At 42.1% G+C, this 25,739-nt stretch overlaps 1 protein-coding gene across 4 annotated transcripts in view; it reads right to left on the bottom strand.

The window, feature by feature from the left end:
* Positions 1 to 24,752, bottom strand: part of LOC146658656 (RNA-binding motif, single-stranded-interacting protein 3-like) — a 132,991-nt gene extending 108,239 nt beyond the window's left edge. For 3 of the 4 annotated variants that reach the window (XM_085422363.1, XM_085422361.1, XM_085422362.1), the window contains exon 1: positions 23,460 to 24,752. In XM_085422363.1, the coding sequence (XP_085278489.1) occupies positions 23,460 to 23,534 (75 nt within the window). In that variant the 5' untranslated portion in view covers positions 23,535 to 24,752. Of the gene's footprint in view, positions 1 to 20,071; positions 20,138 to 23,459 lie in introns of those variants that run through there. The other variant, XM_085422366.1, reaches the window with a different exon arrangement.
* Positions 24,753 to 25,739: the final 987 nt, after the last annotated feature.

Genomic DNA, 25,739 nt, shown 5'->3' on the forward strand with positions numbered 1-25,739 from the left:
TTAGCCGCTTCCTGCCTTCCTCCACTATGTCCCTCGCTGTAATTAAATTCCTTAATCAAATCTGAGAGGGGCAAATATTCAGGGAATGAGAGAAGACAGAGGTGGGAGGAATGGGAAAATTGGTGGGATAGAAGGATGAAGAAATCAGAGTGTGAGAAACAGGAACATATTTAGTGAAATCTGCCCTCTGTGAGATCAGATGATGACCTGACGATATCTAGAGGGAAGATTCTGATACCAGAACAAAGTCATAACTGAGTCAGAGAATTAATATTTTTATTTTGCAGGTGGATGATTGGACAGGAACCCAAACCATGACTTAAAAGGAAATGCATAACACAGCTGGCCAGGCAGAGGCAGAGTAAAAATCTGATGTCCATGGAGTGAGTTAAGCTTAATAATTTTACACCAGGGACTCTAATTCAAAAATGCACTTTACTGTTGAAATGAAAATCACATTTTAGAGTCAACTGCCAAATCAAAACACATCTGGATAATGATGAGCAACTATGACGAGGGGATGTCGCAGAATTTTCCACAGGACATTCCATTAGCTGGAATACTGAATGGCAACATGAAGTGGTGTTTAATACATTTATGCTTGTGAAGCATTTCAAGTCTCATGTCTTTTGTTATTGTGAGAGATGGTGCACAGCATCTCACGTCTGCAATTCAGAATCCAGGATTAAAGCATTCACAACAGAAAGACATGGTTCGTCCATTTATTTAAAAACACAGAAGCTCAACAGAAGTAGCAGTCGTGTAGTCGCATTAAATCATAACCCCGACACAGTGTTTGGATTGATTTAAAGGCCTGATCAAATTACCTGGAAAAGGTTAAAAGTATCCATTACCGGCTAACATGCTTTTGCTATTGAGCACAGGGAGAAAAAGGAGAATGAAACAGAGCTGCATAGAGCAACAATCTTACCCAACTGTATCCTGAAGGCATCAATCTGCCTAAAAACTCAGTACGGGGAATACACATATGATGTAAAATTGCAGCTTTAAGGACACTTGATTTCAGGACAAAAAAAAAAAAGCCTGCCCCAATCTTTTAGAGGTTGCACAAAGACTAAGTTTTAAGGACTGAAATGTAGCGAATAAGAACAAGAGCAAGGAAAGGCAAATACAAGAAAACGAAAGGGAAGCAAGTCTGATAAAAGTGTGTGAATACTGGAGAGGAAAGGAGGAAGAAAAAAGACATGCGAACAGCAAAGGAGGAAAGAACAGAGGGGTCACTTCTGCTGTTAATAATTTATCCTTTAAAAACCAGTGTGAGGCTTTAATTGGTGCCGTGGCTAATCCTGAAACACACACACACACACACACACACACACACCCCCACCTCGGGGAGCCTCTTAGCAGCTGTGCTCCAGCTAAATTGGCTACAGTGTAGCGGCGGCAGCAGCGAGTTCCCTCCAGGTATAACACAGTCAGCCAAAACAGCAATATCAGGGCTGCCAAGCCCGTCTCATAAATCTGGGCGTGACACTTCTCACTGTCTCACGCTCGCTGTCACGCTCTCAAAAGAAATCTTACGGCAAATCAAAGCGACAAGACGTTAGTCCCTTGGTATGGCTGTTAGCTAGATAAACACTCAGTTCACTTCAGCTGTAATCTGCATTTAGCTTAAGCAGAAGATGTTCTGTACTATGTTGGAGCCTTTTTGCATGATTTGGATTAAAGTCATTCATTTGATGATTTAAGGCTCGTCTTAGTGTAGATCAAAATGACAACCTGTGAATCGAATTAGCCTTTTCAGACCGGAGGCTTCACTACAGTTTAAATAACTAAGTGATAATATAAACATTTATTATTATTATTATGTCATATCCAAATCAAAGGTTGTTTAAAGCTGTTTTGTTTTAATTCTGAGAAGGTATAACTGAGGGGAATTAAGTTGCTAATGCTGTTATTTATGGCACTTAAACTTCCTCCAAACAAAGAAGAAAACAATGAAATGTCATGTAAAACATTTAACATCATCCCTTCCAACACTGCCTTTGTCTAGGCAGTTGGTCTGAAGGGCGATGGGGAAAATCCTTATATCCAACCGTCTCACATCAGCTCTGCAGGCATGATAAGAACTTTGGCCGTGAGCTCATCCAAAGTCGAAACCCTGCTGCCTGTATCATGTCAAATTGCATACGCCAAGATACTTCCTAAAATTTAGACATTCTGTCTCAATTCAGCAAAAAAGCACAGGAAGCTGGAGACTTTTGTCCTGTCCTGCTCTCTAATTGTTCTTCTTTTACTGTTTGCAGTTGGCACTTTTCTTTACTGTCCATATAAAGAAGCCCAAAACTCTCACAGAGCAAAGATTTAAATGTGGTTGACTTTACAGATGTGGTCTATGACATGATGTCACGTTACACAACTTGCTTCAAGTAAAAGTCAAAGCTCACCATGGACTACTCACTTGATTTTCCTCTAAGTTGAGCTGTATCTCACATGCCTCTTCAGGTGACAGTGATAGCTGGCACCATGTTTTCAAATACAATAAAAGTGGCAGCAGAGAACAGGCCCTCCTTCCTTGGTTATGATTACATGTTCTGCTCCCTTCATGTCCCTCAGCAAAACATGGAAATTCTCAACCATTTCATCTCATCCCTAACGTTCCAGGAAACAACCTAGAATACAATATTTTTACACTGTCTAATATTAAAGGCTTTTCTCAAAGGCAAGTGGCTCCAACAGCACATGGTACGTATCCAGCATGCACCACTCCATAAGTATAAAGATTTCACTGGCTGTCACTTGCACTGCCGCTCAGCAAAACGTTAATCTGTCACAGCAGCTGATGCCACATTAAATCTATGAATCAGATGTTACTAGCAGTGAATTTGTGAAATTGAGATGATGCATGACAGCATGCAGTTACTGTGGTTTTACAATAACCCCCGGTGCGTCACCTCACAGTCTGTGTTACCGTGAATTGCATTTCTACCTTGAGAATTAGATTTCCAAAGTGAGATAAAAGCTAGCCCAAGAGTTGCTGGAGTCCAAAATCACCCAGACAGCAAGGTTATCAGCCAGACCCCGGCACCATGAGAATACATAGTGTCTTCCAAATCCTATTGTACCATGAAATGTCACAGCACATTAACTACAAGAGGGATTACCCTTCCTTGAAAGTAAAAGAGCGAGGGAGCCACTGAAAGGAGATAGAGAAACAGAAGGTGCCTGGGAATGCGTATGTGAACACACGCTGTTGCATTAAGTATGGGGTTACTAAATAAAAAAAATTTTTTTTAAAAGTATATATATATATATATATATATATATATATATATATATAAAAATAAAAAAAACACCCAGCACGCCCCTGCGGGCGGTTTATCCTTCAAGCTCGGGTCCTCTACCAGAGGCCTGGGAGCTTGAGGGTCCTGCGCAGTATCTTAGCTGTTCCCAGGACTGCGCTGTTCTGGACAGAGATCTCCGATGTTGTTCCTGGGATCTGCTGGAGCCACTCGCCTAGCTTGGGAGTGACCGCACCTAGTGCTCCGATTACCACGGGGACCACCGTTACCTTCACCCTCCAACATCCTCTCGAGCTCTTCTCTGAGCCCTTGGTATTACTCCAGCTTCTCGTGTTCCTTCTTCCTGATATTGCTGTCATTCGGAACCGCTACATTGATCACTACGGCCATCTTCTTCTGTTTGTCTACCACCACTATGTCCGGTTGGTTAGCCACCACCATTTTGTCCGTCTGTATCTGGAAGTCCCACAGGATCTTAGCTCGGTCATTCTCCACCACCCTTGGGGGAATCTCCCATTTTGACCTCGGGACTTCCAGCTTATACTCGGCACAGATGTTCCTGTACACTATGCCGGCCACTTGGTTATGGCGTTCCATGTATGCCTTGCCTGCTAGCATCTTGCACCCTGCTGTTATGTGCTGGATTGTCTCTGGGGCATCTTTACACAGCCTGCACCTGGGGTCTTGCCTGGTGTGATAGACCCCAGCCTCTATGGATCTTGTGCTCAGAGCTTGTTCTTGTGCTGCCATGATTAGTGCCTCTGTGCTGTCTTTCAGTCCAGCTTTGTCCAGCCACTGGTAGGATTTCTGGATATCAGCCACCTCCTCTATCTGCCGGTGGTACATACCGTGCAGGGCTCTGTCCTTCCATGATGGTTCCTCGTCTCCCTCCTCTTTCTTGGGTTTCTGCTGCCTGAGGTATTCACTGAGCACTCGGTCAGTTGGGGCCATCTTCCTAATGTATTCTTGGATGTTCGTTGTCTCATCCTGGACTGTGGTGCTGACACTCACCAGTCCCCGGCCCCCTTCCTTCCGCTTAGCGTACAGCCTCAGGGTGCTGGATTTGGGGTGAAACCCTCCATGCATGGTAAGGAGCTTTCTTGTCTTTATGTCAGTGGCTTCTATCTCCTCCTTTGGCCAGCCTATTACCCCAGCAGGGTACCTGATCACGGGCAGGGCGTACGTGTTGATGGCCCGGATCTTGTTCTTACCATTCAGCTGACTCCTCAGGACTTGCCTGACCCTCTGCAGGTACTTGGTGGTTGCAGCTTTTCTAGCGGCCTCTTCATGGTTCCCATTCGCCTGTGGGATCCCCAAGTACTTGTAACTGTCCTCTATGTCTGCAATGTTGCCTTCTGGTAGTTCAATCCCCTCAGTTCTGACTACCTTCCCTCTCTTTGTTACCATCCGACTACACTTCTCCAGTCCGAACGACATTCCGATGTCATTGCTGTATAGCCTGGTAGTGTGGATCAGTGAATCGATGTCTCGTTCACTCTTGGCATACAGCTTGATGTCATCCATGTACAGGAGGTGGCTGACAACTGCTCCGTTCTGTAGTCGGTATCCGTAGCCAGTCTTGTTAATGATCTCACTGAGGGGGTTCAGGCCTATGCAGAACAGCAGTGGGGACAGAGCATCTCCTTGGTAGATCCCGCACTTGATGGTGACTTGTGCTATGGGCTTGGAGTTGGCCTCTAGTGTTGTACGCCACATCCCCATTGAGTTCCTGATGAAGGCTCTTAGGGTCCCATTGATCTTGTACAATTCTAGGCATTCCAGTATCCAGCTGTGGGGCATTGAGTCATAGGCCTTCTTGTAATCAATCCAGGCAGTGCACAGGTTGGTCAGTCTGGTCTTGCAGTCTCGGCTGATTGTTCTGTCTACCAGTAGCTGGTGTTTTGCGCCTCTGGTATTCTTGCCAATTCCTTTCTGTGTCCCGCTCATGTATTGACCCATGTGCCTGTTCATCTTAGCCGATATGATGCCTGACAGGAGCTTCCATGTAGTACTGAGGCAGGTTATTGGTCGGTAGTTGGAGGGGACCGGTCCCTTCTTGGGGTCCTTGGGGATCAGGACCGTCCGGCCTTCAGTTAGCCATTCCGGGTGTCTCTCGTTAACTAGCAGCTGGTTCATTTGTGCTGCCAGACGCTCATGGAGTGCAGTCAGCTTCTTCAGCCAGTAGGCGTGAACCATGTCGGGCCCTGGTGCTGTCCAACTCTTCATACTGGAGACCCTTTCTTGGATATCTGCCACTGTGATGGTTACTGGACCCTGTTCAGGGAGGTCGCTGTGGTCAGCCCTCAGATCCTCTAGCCACTGAGCATTGCCGTTATGGGTTGCATCCTTCTCCCATATGCTCTTCCAGTATTGCTCCGTCTCCAGCCTTGGTGGTGCTGTTCTCTTATTCCATATATATATATATATATATATATATATATATATATATATATATATATATATATCCTATAAATGATTTTGTACTATAAACCTTGCAGTTTTCCCCTTATAAACACTTTTCCGTCCATCCACCAGTCCATCTATAGTTTTCTCTCTTTGCTCTACTTCTGTGCCACTGGACATGATAATCTCTAGATCATGATTTGGCTTTGCTTATGAATTATGTACACACACTCACAGACACATGCGCTTGCACACGAAGCTTATCTATGGCTGGGAAGTTGTGTTAGGTTGGCAGACTGAGCCCAACAGCTTGTGGCAATACTTTGGAAGAAAGCAAAAGTCTGTCTCCACTGCTTTGTCTCTGTTTTGCCACTCCTCTTTTGTCAGCCCCATTTTCCTTCTGTCTGAGTGTGTCACTCAATCTGGAATTCAGCTAGACTATGTCTCTGGTTGACTGTTGTAAAGTCCAGATTGTATGTTTTGAACTCTCTAGGACTGTCTTTCAGCTTTTCGCCTGACATGTCTCATATACCACTCTAGTACACTGGCAATACAGAGGGATGCACAATGAGATTCCTATACCAGAGTGACAGTAGATCTTTAAACCAAACAACTCTCTTCATGTAAGATTATCTTATAGGCTCTACATATTTTACACCCCCCCCTCTTTCTTTCCCTGACTGGGTTATTTTTGCCTTTGCACTCCTTACTCTAATCCGATTATTTGCTTCACTTTTCCTCAGCTGTTTTGCTTTAACTTTGTTTTTGACCCAGAATTCTCTGTGGACGTTTAAACTACCACATGCTTCCAGGCGAACTAACAACTCTCCTTTTTCACTTTAGCGTTTTAGTGTCTTTAAAAGAAAAGGAGGGAAAAAAGGAACCGGTAAAGAGATTTCAGTTGTTTTCAATAAACAGGATGACGAAGATCTGATTTTCACAACATGTTGGAGGAAGTAATTCACTGTAAGATTTCCAAGAAAGACTTCTTTGAGTTTAAACTCCAAAATTCCTCAGACAGATTGATTACAAATGAAGAAAATTCAAGGCTCTTGTTGTCCTCGCTAGGACTCGCTGACTACAAAGTGTGTAATAGTCTGAGGGGTGAGAACACTTATTACGGTAGGGTGGGACCTTCACGCAGAAAGCAACTGCTCAGCCAGAATGCTGTTGGAACAATATTTTGTTTCATTTAAAATGAGGCGCATTCTGTTTGAGGAAAGAAAAAAAATCTAAGCATAATAACATCATTCTATCTTTAAACTGAATCAAAATGTCAGGACACCTGTTCACTAGCTAAATCCCAAAAGAGAGTGCCAAGCAGAAGGACAACTTCAGCACTCAGGTTATTCTACCAAAAGAAATGTCCAGGAATGATAATGTGCTATTGGACAAGTCAAAGACCTTATTCCAACTTATGTGTTGTGGAAGACCCTAAAATTCATAGCAGGACACCTACCAACTGTATCACTGCAGTATGCTCCTAAGGTCTTAACTTAACCCACCCATCCTTATAAGCAGGTCTGTTCCTTAGTATGCAGTCAGTCACTGTGCCGTGTAAAAAGAAATATCCATGACTGGAATACAGTGACTTTTTGAAAATAATCTTTTGGATGAACTTACTGCAGTGCAAGAGGATTGGTAGCAGTTTCACCTCTGTATGCTTCGTATTTAATCCACTTTGCCTAAGTGCATGAATTCATCAGTGTGATTTTTTATTATTTTTTAATAATAGGAAGCACTCTAAACTATCTTTAAAAAGAAAAACATTCTGCTTGTTAAATCTTTCAGACTGAAAATAATATCAGCAGCTTACAACTGTATTATCTTCTTATTCTGTACCAAGAAGAGACTAATCTGGAATTATTGTATGCCTTGCATGCAGGTGGGTCCCCCACTGTACTGCCTGAGTGTCCCACACATCATTGATTTCTTCTTGAGAGAGACAGAGAGGACTCTGAGACCTCCACTGAGAGGATAATTCTAGGGTTGGTATTGGTAAGAGTGCTACAGTTAGTATTATCTGCAGTGCACTGAAAGCTCCTCCTGATATACGCAGAGTCTCCACTGCATCTAATCTAGGGGCTGACACTTTCTCTGTGTGTCTCTGTGTGTAACTGAGGAGTGTGAGATTTTACATTAAACTACTTGCTATCAGTCTCATTTAATCCTGTGTGCACGCATAGGCCTTTGATTTTAATCATAATGGTAGTTGGGGGTCTGATGGCTATAATTTTACAAAATTGTTGCAAGGACTAAATAAGTAATATTTATGTGCTATTAATGTTGCTGTGGGGAAAAAAACTTGAATAAAAACCATAAAAACGGTTCCTAAACTAAAATAGTAATTGTTTCTATATGCAGTGTCTGTCATGATCCTGGGTCTGCTGACCCAGCGTTTTGTGTTTAGTTTATGTAGCCTTCAGGTTTCCTAAGTTTATCATTATCATGCCTAGGTGTTACTAGTTATTTTCCCCTCGTGTTTCCACTATGTTAAGTCTCCCCTGCTTTCATGTATTTTATGTCTGTGGCGTATGTTGTCAGTCCAGGTTGTCATGTTTATATCTCACTGTTTCCTGTCTTATTGTGAAGAGGTCTGGTGTGTCTGTGTTCATCGTGTTCAGTTTTACTCTCCCATTGTCACGTCGTTATGTTCATGTGTGTCAGCTGGTTCCCCATGTGTTGCCACTTCCCTCATTATCCTCCTGTGTCCATTTAGTCTGTGTGCTCTCAGCCATTCTTTGTCAGGTCGTCTGCTCATCCATGTCTCATCCCCAGGTACCCATGTCAGTTCACTATGGTTAAGCTTTTTCATGTTTTGTTATTAGTTCACCCAGTTTAGGTTATTGTTTAGTTTTCACCGATGCCCGATTATTTTTACCCTCATTGCTAGCCTCAATAAACGGCTTGTTTTGTTTATCCACACTACGTTTTGGTCTGCGTTTGAGTCCTCCTCTGCAACACATACGGTCTGCCCCAGCCAGACCGTGACAGTGTCCTGTATAAAGACGTAGTTTTGCCTCAGATTTACAATCCACATTCATTGTTTGTGTACAAACAATGAATGTGTGACTCAAGTGCAGACTGTAATCTTTAATTCAAGAGGTTTCACAAAATTTTTGTTGGACTGTTTAGGAATTAAAGTCATTTTTATACACAGTTCTCCTTTCAAAGGCTCAAAATGAAAATAAAATAAATGTAAAGATTTTAATACTTGGATGAAACTCCTTTGCAGCCGGTGTCTGCCTGAAGCCTGCAATCCATGGACACCAATAAATGCTGCTTTTGATCCCAAGCTTCACTTTACTGCAGCCACTTTCAGTTTCTGCTTGTTTGTTGTCTTTTTGCATTCAGTTTTGTTTTTAAAACATCCTTTACTGAATTGAGATCAGGCGAATGACTAGGCCATAGAAGAATCTCTCATTTCTTTGCCTTGCTTCACAGTGTACTGTAAATGACCCACTGTCCAGTCAGTTTTGTGGCATTAGGCTAAATCTGAGGAGAGAGTATAGCCTTAAAGATTTATCCTGCTATTTCTATTAGCAATCACATCTTTAATAAACACTAGTGACTGGCAGGCATTATACCCATACCCATGTTACATCCACGATGTTTAGCAGATAATGTGGCATTGCTTTGAATCGTAAGCAGTTTCAAGTTAATCTTTGTTTCATCTTTCCACAGACTTTTTCTGTACTTTGCAGGCGTTTTAGATGTTTTGTGGCCAAATCTAGTGTTCTTGAGTATATTCAGTGTTTTGTAACTTTTTGTACATACTTTCCGTTTCCATTCAGAAAGCCGTCTCGACTTTGACGGTGATACACCTGCCTCCTCCCATTTCTCTGTGATAGGTTTGTTTGGGTTTAGAGATTCTCTCACTTTCACTGCCATCTCTATGGGTCTCATATTTAACATAACAGTGAGAGCTATAAAAATACAAACTCACATCTTTGACTCAACTTCAGATATTGTGTCTGCTTCATTTCACATGAAACAGCAAGGGAGCGGGCCTCACCTTGCTGTAGAACTGTTTGTCAGTCAATTGTCCAATTAATTTTGAACCTCTGGAAATGTGGGACTGAAGAAAAATGGCTGTAATTCTTAAGCAGTTTGTACGAAAAAAAAAAAAAAAAATTTGAAACCCACTGAAGTAACGCTAAAAGTCTGCACTCTGATCATATATTGATTTACATGTTGCTGTGGTAATGTGCAAAAGCAAAAGTACAAAATGGCAAAACTACAGAAATTGTTTGTCCCAATCATTATGGTGGGCACTATACCAGGACAATGAATCTTCTCTTGATGTCAATAAGTCAATAATGTTACAGCACTTATTAATTAAAATGAATACACACCATAAAGTTCAATATTAGCATTGATTTGGAAATTTGGTAAAGTTCTGTGAAATTCAGCATCGGGAGACTGAGTCAGTCCTAAGTCACAGGTCAGTTCAAAGTCAGCATGAGTCCAACAACAATGTCAAGCTCTGATAAGAGAATTCTCCTAATGATGTTCAGCAGTATGTACTGCATGCCAAACATCCTAAATGCACAAAGTACATTTTAATGAATGTCAAAATGGGCTCCATAGAATTAGACGCATGTTCATACTAACCCTGTAAAAGCACCCATCAACCATGCACTTTCTACTTAGCCAGACAAATTGATTGTGCATATATAAAGATGAAAATGTACAGTACATGAAGATACTGCCTCTCAGGCTCTTAATTATTTATGCAGGAAGTTAAATCAATGAAAAATGCAGATTGCTCTTGTACCACATGTAGCAGACAAATGTCCCTGTCTCCTCCAATGGTTCAGCACAAATGACAGCATGCTTGTGTGGAATTCACAAATTTTTCCCCCCTTTTTCTTGCCTCTGACAGTTCACTGTTTACTTACTGTGAACAGAAGCAATAACTACATTTGTATAAACCCTTATTTAGCAGCATCTTCAATTTACGCTCAGATTGCTGCTGCCAAATGTGACAAACCATAGACAGGTACTCATTCAAGTGTTTTGTTAGCATGTATTTGTTAATGTCTCAATAGCTGAAACTGCACTGCACAAATAACACCTATAAGCAACCCTTACATCTTGCCTGAACAGCTGCAGAATGTAACAGAAATGTTAAAAAGAAAGTCAGTAAAAGGCAGAAGACTTCCAAAAAAAAAAAAAAAAAAAAAAAAGCAGCGTTTTGAAGCGGCTAGGTTGTCTGTTCAAGTTAAAATAACCTCACCTCAAGCATTTGAAACCACTTTAAAAGTTATTTTTAACCCTCAGACATCACTCTCCCACTCTCAGAGAGACAGTTCTGCAAGCCTTACTCAAAGAACTATTATGGTTGGATACTCTTTAAGGGCTGCCTGGATAGGGGTGCTTGAATATGTAGTATTTTGGCCTCAGTACTGGCAGGAACTGAAAGGTTGTAAGTACTTTTAAAGAAATAAACAGCTGCATTAGCTGTAATCTACCTCCCATCTTCACCGAGATAAAGAATCTGGTACACACTGTGGCTGACACTGTAAAACCTCCATACCTCATCTTCACAATGCCACTTCTCTGTGGTAACAAACAATGTACAGCAAAGAGTATTGCTAGATGCCAGAACAATGATTAGTGTTCTCAGTGCTGTTCTAGCGGCTCTGGTGGCTTGGCTAATCTGCTGCTTTATTGTACAGCAGCACCGATATCAGCACCAGAGCAAGTGCGTCCAACAGTCGCACGCACAAACCCGATTCCAACATTGTCACACAAGAACGCGTCTCTCAGGCGCGTATGCACGCGCTCAGAGTGCGCTGAAAGGCCAGGCAGTACAACACGCCTCAGTAGTGTGTGCCAGCCTAATCTAGTCAGGCCTTTTATCCCATCTCCTCCCTCCACTTCCACTTAAATCAACACTTCACTGAGAGCTACAAAGCTAGTTTGCATCCTCGACACATCCACTACGCATGTGCACGTGCACACAGGCGCACACTTGACTTCTCCTCCTTCATCGTTAGTCTGTTTATCTTTCACTTTGGCACACTCGCCTCATCTCTCTGTGTCTCAGGCACAAGCAGGAAAACACATCACACAAAGGCACACTCCTGTGCATGCGCATGCTCACACACTCTTCAAGTCACACACCAAAACATACTTACAGCAGACTCTAGCACAACTTTGAAAAAGGCTGGTAGTCTCCGAGGAGATGCTGCAGTGTGAATGAATAAAAGCTGAATGTAGCCTAACAATCTGTGCTCAGCCGAGTGAGCTGGCCATTGCCCAGGCAGTAAGTTGGTACCCCTGTAAACAAAAGGATGACTATATGCTGACTGCTATTATAACGTTTCCAAAAGCCTACTGGATTGGGGGCTTTAGCCGTGTTCTTCATATCCATGCCTGCTATTTGTAAATGTCAAATTCATTTTTCATAAACCTCAACCCAGCTTTCCAGCAGGCAACACAACTTGGCGATTTGCTCTTTTTATCTTTAGAAAATGACTGGCATATAGGCAACACAGAATTTCTAACACACAAATTCTGTGAAATACAAACTTCCAAGTGTCATTAGTAGGCATTCACTTGGACTAACTCTGCAATCAGCATCAGCCTATATTTGGACTGCATTCACATGTATACCACTCCTCCCCCCACACAGACAGCTCTGATAAAAGCACAAGAGGTCCAAAAAGTAATTTGACTGGGGTCCAACTAAAGAAGTGTTTTCACAGGATAATCCCTGACTAGGAGTGTGGCTATAGGGGTTCAGTACATGGTTTTATGTGTGAAAGTGTACCAGAACTGTAGATAGAGGGTGTCTCTATTTGTACTTGTGCAATTGTGTGTGTGTACATGGGGGTGGGGGGGGGTGGGGGGGGGGGGTATTTGGGGCAAGCTGAGGAGGGAGAATTTTATTCAGGATTTCATTAACAGGGAATAGGAGATGTTTGTTCTGGCCAGCCACCTCTGGCTCAGGGACAAGAGTGTGTCTGTAACCCAGCTAAACTGTCTGCAAGGGCAAACACTGTGGCAGTTTTATGGAGTTAAACTCGGTTTCTTTAAAAATTCCTCTCAAACAAAGAAAGAAAATGTACAGAGGTTGAGCACCAGACTTTGTTCCCACTTGGAGACGATCCATTTTTCTTCTGGATACAAAAAAAACCAATGTTTTTGCAAGCAATCTAAAAGTGACCAGGACTGAAATGGTATCAGTGGGAAGCAGCCATTATGAAGAGACTGACTGCACATTGAAAGCACACTTTAATGCAGTGAAAAGTGAAACTTTCATTCCATATGCACATTACTTTCCAGCATACACAAACGAAAGTTTCAAACAGAAATACACACTCAAAATCCCATCAGTCTGCAGTTATTTGGCCCAGAAAAGACTTGTGAGAAATCTCTAAATACTGAGGTCTTATGTTGTGGGGTATAACCTTAATGTGTGTTTTAAAGTTTACCATAGGTGTTAGCAAAGAAAATTTGTGGGATATACTGAGCTCTAGGATTTTCCACCCCCCAACCTGTGCACATCTTAAGCTGGATTTCTAGTTAATGCACAGTTTTTGCAGGGGTCTCACTCCTGGCACCTATTTAGTTGGTTTTGACTCACCACAACTCTGGAGGGATTTATCGTACATGATTGGACAGCATCGCCAGTCAGTCATACTCCAGTAACCTCTACGCAACACTGGAAAGCTTTGAGCTTTTTGAAATATGAGAGATATGAGACAAGCAGGTAAAGTGGGTGGGGAGAAGATTTTCAGTACAAATTGACATCAAGGTCATAGTTCTACAACTTACGGTTTTAATTATTAGCTATTCATGCCCAGAAGTCAAGAGGTTCTTCCATGATATTGTATGCAGATTTTTCGCATTCTTCCTCTTTTTTTTTTTTTTTTAAACAAAGTACAACAGCTATGACTACTCTAGCACAACTGCTGATTTCATGTATTCAAGAGAAGGAAAGGGAAATACCACTGCTACATCTTTAACAAAATGCAATGACTCATAACTATGTATGGAATTTTACAGGGGGAAATTTTCCTCTGAACAGCCAGCACTATCCTGAAACCGCATGAGATAGAAAGAGATCAGGGGCAATGGGGGGGGGGGAGAGACAAAAAAGGGAGATGTAATGAAGGAAGTGCCAAAGAACACCACATGGGGAAAATCCCTTAGGCCCATCTTTCAATTATCTATCTGGTCCCTAGTGTAGAGATCACACATCCACCAATGCACAAACCTACCCTGCTGCATTTCCATCGGGGAGCACACACAGTAAATGGAAAACATGATTAAGAAAACCAAGCCCCGATATTGATTATAAGATTATATGCACACCATACATGCAAATAATGTCTGTTTGTTATAGAGTTATATTCTTAACTACAGTCCTGACCAAAAATGCACTTTTTCATACAAAGTATTTTAATGAAATCTGATTGTGTTTATCAACAAAAACAGCACAATGATCACAACTGAATGTTTTGCTTCATAGATTCAATGTGTATTTCGTAGTATATTTTGTGGTTCTACTGGCAAACAAGAAGTGGCAACTAAAAACTATTTTCTTAGCCGAAAATACAAATAATTAGAGGAAAAGTTTTACATGTGCAGCGATATATAGAGAGAGCTCAAGATGAGCAACGCAGACTGGAGTTCTGCACAAATCTGAAAGTTTATCATAAAAAAAAACAAACAAACATTGTTGGTCATTACATTTATTATATTTATAAGTCCAACAATTTTGGCCAGTTTTCCAAAAATGCATTTATCTCACACACAGTTGTTAAGTTGAAGGCTTCTGCCAACTTACATAAAATCCTAGATATATAATCAGTTGTACTGAGAATCACAGGACGCTTCTAGATCAGAAGCCAGACTGATTAAACAATTTCACAAGGGAGTGCTCTTGTACTGAATGTACAGCTGTGATTTGATCATAGGCAGGAGGATGTAGGTTGAATGCCAAAGAGAACCACAACTGTGCTGTAAGTTTCATAATATTTTGTGAAATACAAAAAAATGATCATGTGAATGATTTTCTTGCTTTGACATGAAAACAGGAAGAATAACCAATTTCAGATAGCTAGAAAAATCTTTTAATGTGTTATTTGTCAGATGTTCCTGCATGCAACTTTTAAGGATACTGAATATGTTGCAGTGTTTTAAGCTTTTCCCATTCATCTTATGCCAAGGCATACAAATGATCTTGAATTAGCAAAGTAGCAGCACCCTAATATGTTAGTTGTGGCTAAAGTACTAGGTACCATGTCCTCCCTCCGACAGCACCTCTGAAGCATTAGATCCCCATATAAATTTTGTTGAGGTTGCAGATCTCCCTCTTCTTTTCCAGATGAAGCAATGAAGCCACAACACTGTACTTTACTTGGTCTTCAAAATAAAAGTTAATATTTCTACTTCTGAGACTAAGCCAAGTTAGTTTGCAGTTCAAAGTCATGCTGTTATTGCTCTCCTCCAATTTGTGCAGGTTGGCTGAAGGTTTACACCAAAGTGTCCAGGATTCTTTCATAACTCACTTTTTTTTCCCATTAGCAGTTTTTAAGGTCTTAAACTTTTCACCTCAGAAATGATGGTGATCATATTTCCACCAAATGTACTTTAGGGGCACTGATGTAATGCCTCTTGACCAGTCAACTAAATGCTCTACAAGAATCTTTAAAACACAACACATGGTATTATTTTAGCTCTGACTGAAACACTTGGCATTTGACTGACCACTGCAAAAACTGAAATTCTTTCTATGAAAAACAAAATTATGTTAACCAAAGTATTTAAAAGTTTTCCTTTTTACACATCATATTTCTTAGCCTTCCATCTGTTCACAAACCGTTAAGGATTATTAACATTCTGTATTTACAGTAGGTTTCTAGGCCACAAGCCATAAAATGCAAATCTGGAGCTGTCCCACTGTAATTTGTGAAGACCTGAACAGTATCTACCATCTCTACAAACTAGATCAGGCTCATGGCCAGGGGCCATAGTCTGTACACTGAGTCACACACACACACACACACACTTAAAATAGCTAACAGCTAGAGGTTGTGCTCTGTGTCTCTCCCTTTTCACCTCACCAATAAAGTCTTTGTCAGGCACTTAGCGGTGTTCTAAAAGGAAGCAAAGTGACGGCCAGAGCTGTTCGTCTCAAAGAGTTGTAATATCAGTGAGAGTCTTGGACATTTCTTAAGCCCTCAGTGTTTTAGTTTCTGCTTCCTGCAAGTAAATTTAACTCGGAACATATTTTTCCCCCAAAAAAAAAAAAAAAAAAAAAAAAAATCTGTGGACTGGAATTATGTTTGATGCCAGACAATATTATTATTCTATCAGGAAGTGTTGGGGACTGTTGGAGCCTTCAGTAATTTCCGTTGTGTAACCGTTAGAGGTAGAGGGCTCTGACAGGAGCTTTTAAGAGGCAGAGAATCCATTAGACAAGGGTCGCTACAAAGTGGCCAACTATTAAAAATGCAGCAGCACCATTATTCCCTGACTGAGCCTGCAACTCCTGTCTCCTTCACAGCGTCGCTCTTTATTTCCCTTTGGATCGTTATCTCTTCTTTTTCTTCTTTTGAATTATTTTTGCTACAGCCATCTGTTCTCTTTTTGATATGTCTCCTTCACATCCCTTTTTTGCCTCTATCCTGCCTTCTCCTTCCCTCCTGCACATATTTTTCTATTACAAAACTGGCAGGGGTGAGCTTCTCTCACCCCTCTGTGCATGAGCTGACCCACTGAAGCTTTTTCATTCCTATTTAACATAGTAAGGCAATGGTCAGCAACCACTACTGTACTGGGACAAGAATAGAACAGCCCACGGAGAATAATAAATGGACATATATGGGTGGTTAGGAGAGTCCCTTTTAAGCAGTAAAAACTACCCAGGCCCAGCAAACTGAACAGATGGTAGGAGAGAGGAAAGGGGAGAGAGAGAGCCCAGAACACAGTGGGATAGGGGCTGGAAAAGCGAGAGAGAGGGGAAAAAAAAAAAAAAGGAGGGAGAGTAGAAGGCGGCAACATAAGGCCATTCTCTCTTCTCTTCATTGGCATGCGATGCTATGGAGATCAGAGTTGAAATCTAAACAGAATAGCTGGGTCTTTAAACAACATGCACATAATAATACTGCCGGTTGTAAAACTACAACTGATGCAGGCAGGCAGATGTGTGAGAAGAAACAGGGCATGAGCAGAATGCATGCAAGGCTATAAAGCTTATACCCTCTGTTTACTTTGCACACTAAACACACACTTTTCAGCGTCTCTGTGTGTGTGAGATGTGTGCTGCATAATTTATGGCGGCTGTTTCTGCTAAGACGAAGTACTTTATATTTGACAAGAGGAGGAACAGAAGCTCGGGAGGAGACGAGGAAAGAAGGGGGAAGGTTATGTGAAATGGATGATGGGTGAATGAGTTAATCAAATTTTTAATGTTCTCTTTGTGTTTACACAATGCAGGGTGTTTTAATGACAGCGAGCTAAGCCGAAAAGAGGTCAGGCATGTTTTGTGTGCTCCGTTTCCCTCCTTCCTTTATGAGGTTTACTCATCACAACAAAGCCAACTACTGACCACATTTATCTAACGCATAATGGGGAGTAATTGAATGTGAAAAGCTCATTTTTGAAGGGACAAAATATTCTATTTAGATGTCCAGGCATGTCCGCATGTGTCATTACTTTGATATCAACTAAATGCTGTTTCTCATTATCCTAATTAAAGCTCCTTGTGTGCCGCTGAGCATATTAGCACACTGATCTGCAGCAAACTAATGATTAGCTGGTTGATAATATGACTTTTTTTTCCTGTTAGCCTCTCTTATCTCCCTCTTAGTGATTATCATCAAAGATTCACATCCTCAGTCAATCATCACCACAAGCTGCAAAGATTAAAATTAAAAAAAAAATAAAAATGAATAGCTGCTATAGTTAGAGAGGCATGATGGATAAAGATCAAAGTTCACTAGCAAATTCATGCATACGGAGACAAAAATCATTTGCGTAGTCAAACAGCTATACACGAAAAAGATGAGCAAAATGAAAACATTGGGGAGCTGAGAAAGACTCGAAAGTTTCTGCATTTTAACTGAAGACAAGCAAGAGTGCTGGCTTATATTTGGAAGTGTGCAGGTAAAAAGTTAGGTCCATAAATTGTTGGAATGCACAATTATTTTGTGGTTTTGCTTCTGCACACCACCAAAGACTCACAATTAACTGAACAATGAATGACAATCAGTTTCGTGGGCAGAAGAAGCCTGCCATTTAACAATTATCATAGATAGCTGGCTAATGCATTCGATCTTAAGGACTGGAGACTAAAAGAGAAAAAAAAAAAACTAAAATCTAAATTTACTTGCAACACGAGAAGCGAATGATGGGAAGACTGATATGGACAAGGACAGAAACAATGATATGCTTTGGATGATGAACTGTCAAAGACGGTGGAGACAGTGTTATGGGGCATTGACATGTATAGCTGCCAGTTGAACCAGGCCACTAACTGTATACTGGTAACTGATGATAGCAAACGGGGCTGCACTCTCGTGTTCAGCCAAATATTGCAAAAATAATAGAACACTGTAAATATAAAAGGACTGGTTGTTATATAGCGCTTTCCTACTCTACTGCATACAAGCCTCAGTCACCCATTCATGCAAGCACTTTTTTCTATGCCTAAGTGTTTTCTATCCAATAATTAGACTCTGATGAAGGCATCAGGATGAACTTGTTCAGTCTTGCCTAAGGATACCAGACATTAAACCACCAACCTCCCGAATAATAGATGACCTTCTCTACCTCCTGAGCCAGATCGAGCAGTACAAATAATGACCCAAAGCATTCTGCAAAAGCAACCCAAGAGTTTCTCAAGGTAAAGGAAATGGGATATTGTTCAATGGCCAAGTCAGTCGCCTGATCTCAACCCAACAGGGCATGCTTTTCTACTATTAAATCCAAAACTGAAGGAAAAAAGACAAGCAGCAACTGCAGGTGGATGCATTAAAAGGCCTTGCAGCATATTAAGGGAGGAAACAGACAATTTGGTGATGTCTGTGGGTTCTAGACTTCAGGCAGTCATTGTCTGGAAAGGATTTTCATCCAAGTATTAGAAAGAATCTTACTTTTAAAATGATATTAGTTTGTTGAGTTTCTTTTGAGCCTCTAAAATTGGGGCCTGTGTGTAAAAATGGGTGTAATTCCTCAAAGGTTGATGTAAACTATTTGAATTAAAGCTGAAAGCCTGCACTTCATCTTGATTGATTTAAGAAATCCTTGCCTTTCTCCATCAGGTTATAGAGCTAATTTAATATTGTTACACTGTAACAGATTAAAAGGTATGTAACACGAAGTTAAGAAAATCTGCCTTGTCAAAACTAAAAGTCGTGTGTCATGAATGCCATGTTTCCTCTTCTCAAACAGGAGAGATGTCAGTTTGTTGTTTTTGCTAAATTTGCAGTGACACCACCACAACCTCAGGAAAACACACAGGAAATTACAGCAATAATAACAAGCTAAAATACTTTGCACATTTTGTTAGGGATTTTTGCAGTCTTCATTTCTTAAAAAAAAAAAAAAAAATCCTTTCACTAAATAATTGTAACTATTAAGCAATACAACAAGCATAGAAAATAAAGCAAATGAAACCAGCTCACAAGCGCAATCAGAAAAATCCAAAACATTGCTCATATTCAAGAATGGCAGATTTGAGCTTTAGTCCCCCCAGCAGCAGCAGCAGCAACCACACACACACACACACACACACAGGTTAAATTTTAACAAATCACACAGAATCTAACAGTGCAGCTGCACTTGTGCATTAACCCTCACCCTGATCCCCTCACACCCTCTTACAGCCATGATTAAGGGCCACTGGGCTCACGCAAGAGGCCATGCTATCACTCCCCACACCCTGCTAATGTACACCAACTGTACCTATAGCCCATTATGGAAGCAGAGCAAGAGTAAATTTCCGTTTAACAGCCGCGCATTTACACGCACTCCGTCATCTGCCCCGTTGTTAGTTTAAGCCAGCCATTTCATAACTGCCTCTATGTGAAGGTGGTGCATGTGTGTTAATGACAGTGAGGAAGTGTGTAGGTTTAAAGACTAGTACTGCAGGGCAGCGAAGGCAAACTTCATGTGTACACACACACACACACACACACACACACACGCAATTGATTTTCAGAAAGGGAGAAGTTCCTCTTGCTGGAATCAAGATTAATAAGAGGCCCATCAGATCAGTTAGCAAAAGTAGGAGGGAAAAAAAAAAAAAAAAAAAAAAAAAAGAGGGGAAGAAACGGAAAAAGATATCTGTAAATTAGGAGAAAGTAACGAAGAGAGCACACAATACATACTACACATACTACCAGTTTAGTCTCTCTGCACACAAAGGAAAGAAGCCAGAAAAATACCTGCACGGCTACATTTCCACCCAACAATCCTCTACCCCTGCCCGATATAAGTCAGAGTAGAAGAGCCGATCCAACACAAGGCTTTTGTCAAGGTCCATATAGACTCATAACTAAGCCTGAACTTCTATGGAGAGTTAGACGTGCGGGCACGCACACTCTAAGGAGACTGTTCTTCTGGGACATGGGGGGCTTTAATGACAGCAAGCTGCACTGAAAAGGGGTCAGGCACGGGGGGGGGGGGGGGGGGACGACTCATTGTTCAGAGGACACACACACACGCGCGCGCACACACACACACACACACACACACACACACAGAGAGTCACTTTACCTCACACAGGATAACACGCCCACACTTATCCACACAAAAGTGAGCAAATAAATTCAGTTCACGCTCATACATGAATTGACAAAGTTGCAGGCTCATGTACAGTCACGGATACTGGTTTTATTTGTCTATGAATGCATACGTGAACACACACCCTTTCAGCTGTGCTTGCAGTGCGAGTGTACTCTGGGGTAGGAAGGATCCAATTTGATATGACCTTGAGAGCAGAGAGAGGTCTGGTGGAAGAGAGGGATGGAGTGTGAGGAATGAAGTGATGGTTTCAGTCAGATGCCTGTTGCAAATACTTGTGAGAAATGAGATGACCTTGAACTGACTGAGATAAATAATAGAACAAGCCACAGCAGTGTGACACAGTGACATCTGTACACGTAAAACGGGCATGCATCAAGTGTTGAAGTTAATCTAACCTACGTGTTCATGCAGCATAGTACGGTGTAATAAAGCAACAAATCACAGTCAGTTTTATTTTGATGGCTCCAGATTTACAGATATGCTAGATATCGGCACAGAATTTAAAAAGTAATCTTTTAAGTTCAACGTGAATTGTCTTCAATCATAACAACAAGCGTAAATGCACAGCATTTAAACACAAAATGAACACTGTCAAAAACTCATTCTGACAAAAAAAAAAAAAAAAAAAAAGGTTTGTTAAGATGATAAATTCAATAATTTGTTCCCCCCCATCCGGTTTAAGAAAAAAAATAAACAAGAGTGCCAAGAGACAATTACCATCTATAGCCTTTAAGTTTCTTCCATTAAAAGGAAAATTAAAAACAACATGTTTCATATTCTCTACTAGCAGACGTGAATTTTCTGGTGCAAATTAGCAAACAGAAAGGCGCGCTTATCATTGAAGACGTTTATTACAAGCAAATCACAGATGTGCATTAACAAACAGTTCTCAGCTTCTGTTTGTTCGTCTTGAGCACGCTCTTAAAAACATCAGACAGATCCCAGATGTGAATGTGTGCAGCACTGAGATCAGCAGATAAGTGGGTAATGTCGACACGCTGCAAATACAATCTGCATGTGTCATCTGTAAACGCATCCCTTAATTAAATAGGAAAAAAATCTTAAGACTTCATATGGTGAAGCCAAATAGCTGCTAAAACTGGAAGTATTGAAGCCTTGGACTACAATACCTTTTAGTCATTGTGAGATGACCCTTTTCTTAGAGTTCATGTGCCCAACATGTGAACATGAACAAAATCTACCCATCCCTGCATTAGTATACTGATCAACCAGATAATTCAAAGTTGATACTTTGGCTAGTTAAGACATGTTTTGGTTGATCAGTTTCAGTTATACAGAGCCTCAAAAAGTTTAATTGTTTAGTGGACTCCACCAGCTTTGAGCTGTATAGTAATTGTCCACAACTTGTTGCAGTGAGGCATGCAATATAAAAGTTAACGAGCAGTGAAAAAAGTCTTCCATGTGGAACCATTTCAATTTACAAAATGAAAGCAGACCAACACGCACTTGTGATCTTTGAGACGCAAGAGAAACACTAGAAAATTTTTAAAGTCTCTATTCTTTGTGGTCAATATTTTGTGCTCAAATGGACACTTGCACTTTTGCTTTTTATTTTGTTAGTAAGAGAGTCATTTGGGTATTTTAAGGTAAATCCTCTATAACCTGCATCAAGACTTCTCTAGATGCTTACTGAGAATGAGCGCAGGAAAGCGGTAATTGGGAGGGTAATTCGACCAACAGCGTCTGGAACTCCACATAAACGTGTTGCTGTTGGCCTGCAATCGCACCGTGCAGTTTTTGCTTGGCTCACAGTTCAACATATTTTTAACAGCCGAGCAATAATTTTCTTACCTGTTCTTCCCACACTCTGTCCACCAGTAACATGATCTCTCTATTCTCATAGCATTCTACTCCCACACTTTTTCATTGCCTCTCTCACCATCGCTCTTGCCCACTGACATGTACATATTTACTAAATATTGCAGCAAACCTGCCAACTCCTCATATTTACTATCATGACAAAAGAAAGAAAAAAAAAAAAAAAGACAGTCGCACACACACACACACACACACACACACACACACACACGAATCAGAGCAGACAGAGGGAATGGCGGGTGATATGATGCAGGAGCTATCGATCAGGCCCTTCGTAACCCATTTTCTGCCTTCTCGGTGGTAGAAGAACCAGTACATGTCAGTGCGTGCATGTGTGAAATGAATTTATCAAGATGCTCTGTGTATGCATTCTATGCGAGCGCGAGAATACTGGGATCAAACTGACAAAGCGGAGGGAAAAATTAAATAAACTGAGCTTGTTTTTCTGCATTCTAGGTAATCCGAGAAGTAAATCAGGTTCCATCAATCATTTCTACAACATATCATAATGGGTGAGTTGCATGGACTAGGGACTGCCAGAGAAGGGAGGGGTACAGGGTGGAGTTCTCAGGGTGGTGGGGGTTGGGGGACAAAGTAGGGGGGAATATAAGGATTGAGGGAAGGATGGGCCTCCTGCCCTGAACTTGAACTTGGAGCTGGTGGGGTCAGAGAAGGGAGGAGAGGGTCAAGCACTCAGCGCAGCTGGAAAAGGAAAAAAAAAAAATCCAGTTGAGTGACATCAATATCTCCCAGCTTAAAGGCAGATGGGGGAACAAGGGACAGAGTGCTATTTAGCACGCTCTGTTCCAAGACAATCCCAGCATATATACACTGATGCTCGTTTTACCGTCATTCAGTGTTTGCTGGTTTTGTAAAACACAGGCAAGAATGATCGCCTGAGATATGCCACAATCACTCTTTGGATCCTGATGCACAGACTTAGGAACGTGACCCAACAAAGGTGTGTGTGTGTGTGTGGGGGGGGGGGGGGGGGGGGGGGGGCAACAACTTCGACACTCTGGACTGATTCACACTGGTTAGGAAAGATTTAAAGAGATACAAGATATGGAAGGCGAAACTTTAACAGGGGAGTTGAAGAGTGCAATTTTGCAACAGTTTTAAGACGACGTGCTGATCTACATTTGCAACACAGAAACGCAATAAGTCAAACCTTGCTGACCATCTTACCTTGGTCTGGAGATAGTGGGGGTAGTAGTAGGTGTAGTGGGGGTACATTGGCTGCTGTTCCAAACGTTTTCCCATGTAGCTGGAATCCAGTTGAAGGTCCTGGAGGCTGATCACTTCCGAGGGGATGGCCTGAATTCTTTAAATGACTGCTTCCAAGAGTGGGGGATGAAGAGAGAACGCTCTCCTCTCACTGGTGAAGGTGATACACGCGCAGAAGGAGGAATGGATAGAAGAACAGATAGTGCTTGAGATTTTAGTCCGTCTACTTGTCTGAGAGCTCAAAGGGAATCTCACAGAACCATTCCTTGCGTGGGTCTGGAAAGAGATTCCGGAGTGGCAGCAGAAAGAGGTTTGGGGAGAAGGAGGTGTGGAGTGAGGAAAGGAAGATATGAAAGGATAGCAGAAATACGGGAAACAATAGAGGGAATTGAAAAGCCTGACTGAGAGGGGGGGGGGAAAGCAGAGGGAAGAAGAAGAGGATGATAAGGAGGAGGAGGGATGAACGGCTGGGTTTCGGTTGCCGGTTCCCTGCACACTCCGCTCTAAAAATTTGACTCACTCTTCTTCTGTGCTGCCCTGAACATGCCCCTTAATTTGCTTTCCAGTGTCTTTCTCTTGTCTCTCTCCAGCTCTCTCTCTCTCTTCCTGTGTATCCGTTTCCCTGTCTCGTTCTTCCTCCCCCTCTTGTGTACCAGACGAGACCCTGATCCCTCTGGGAGCTCGGCTGTATCCTGGAGAACACACGCTGTCCTCTTCTCTATCCTTAAAAGACAGGGAAATCAGCGATGAACTCACACATGGATGTGGAGCTGGGGAGAAAAGAGGAGGAGGAGGAAGAGGAGGCGGAGGCGGAGGAGGAGAGAGGGTGGTCTAGAGCTGAAGCTGTGACTGCCTTTTTTTTTTCCTCACTCCCTCCCTCTTTTGTTAAGCTCCGGGGATAGATAGGTAGATACTGCTGAAGCCCGGCGTGGAGGATGAGCAAAAAGAAAAAGCCGTGGTGAAAACTCCTCTAGCTGAGGAAGAAGCAGATGGCGTTATCCAGACGTGCACTCACACAGAGGAAAATCCCTTCTGATCCACAAGGTGCCCCCTCCAACTCTCTTCTCTTCCCCTCTCTTTCTTCTCAAGCTCACTCCCTGACGGCTTGCTTCCCACTGCGCCTGGCAGCCGTCACTGTGTGTGTGGTGGAAGTGGTGGCGGCAACAGCGGTGGTGGAGGTGGTGGTGTGTGCGTGCGGTATGTGTGTGACTGTGCATGTAACTGAGAGGGGAGTGTGTTTGTGTGGCTGTTGGCGTCTGCTCCACTGTGCGTGCTGAGGCATAGAGGGGCTCGGCTCAGCGCAGCTATGCTCCTCCCTCGCTCTCTCTCTTCCTCTCGCTGTCTGGCTCTCTCGCCCTCTGTGTTTATGATGGAACTATAGAACAGTGGGAGTGGCTGGTCCTGCCCTCTTCCAAGCCCTTGTGAGTGTGTTTGTGCTAAATAGAATATGAGAAAAAGAAAGACCGATAAGGGCTGCTCAGCTTGAAAGGTGGAGGTGGGTGGCGGTGTGAGCTGGAGTGAAGAGTGCAACGAGGATACATAAAGAATATTTGGAAAACAGAGGACCCCCTGCTGGCACCCTACAGGTGCAGCAACAATTGAGCAGCAAAATGGTCATTTTTCACTACATGTACGTGATTAATTAATGCCATCCTGGTTTAAACAGACTGTTGAGATTATCTAATATAACCAGCAGAGATAAATTAATACATAAAAGCTTATAAGCTTAAAACAGTCCCTTCCAAACTGCACAGGATGCCTTGCTGCACACAGCAATGCTACTTTCACACATGTCAGCAAAAGGGCCCGACATGGAGGGTGTATGTAGTTCAGTGGTTGTATGGCACAGTGACCCACTGACACAGTGCTGCCTGTTATGTGATGTAACCAGGTTTAAGTAGTGCTCTTACATAAGCAAAGTGAGCCATGCATGAAAAGGCTGCTCTGCCCTCTGACTACAGCTCTCTATGAGAAAGAAAGATACAAGGGTTGGCAGACAATGCACTGCAGTGGAAAGAGGGGGCACAAGAACAGAAAGCATACATGAAAACTCTTAGATAAGAGCTTCATTTCTTGTGGGCAATTAAACTACTTTACAGCCTGTGATGCAAAAACACATTAATATTGTGGGCTCCTCTAAGAGCCATTTGTCACTATGCCTACATGTACATTAATTTTTTCATACCACTCTCCACAGGTTTGAGTGAGTCGTGCAAGTTATAAGCAAGTCGAGCTAATCTG

The sequence above is a fragment of the Rhamphochromis longiceps genome, linkage group LG11 (genome assembly GCF_057381845.1).
Source record: "Rhamphochromis longiceps isolate RC_006_pf linkage group LG11, R_longiceps_female_GT1.1, whole genome shotgun sequence".
Lineage (NCBI taxonomy): Eukaryota > Metazoa > Chordata > Actinopteri > Cichliformes > Cichlidae > Rhamphochromis > Rhamphochromis longiceps.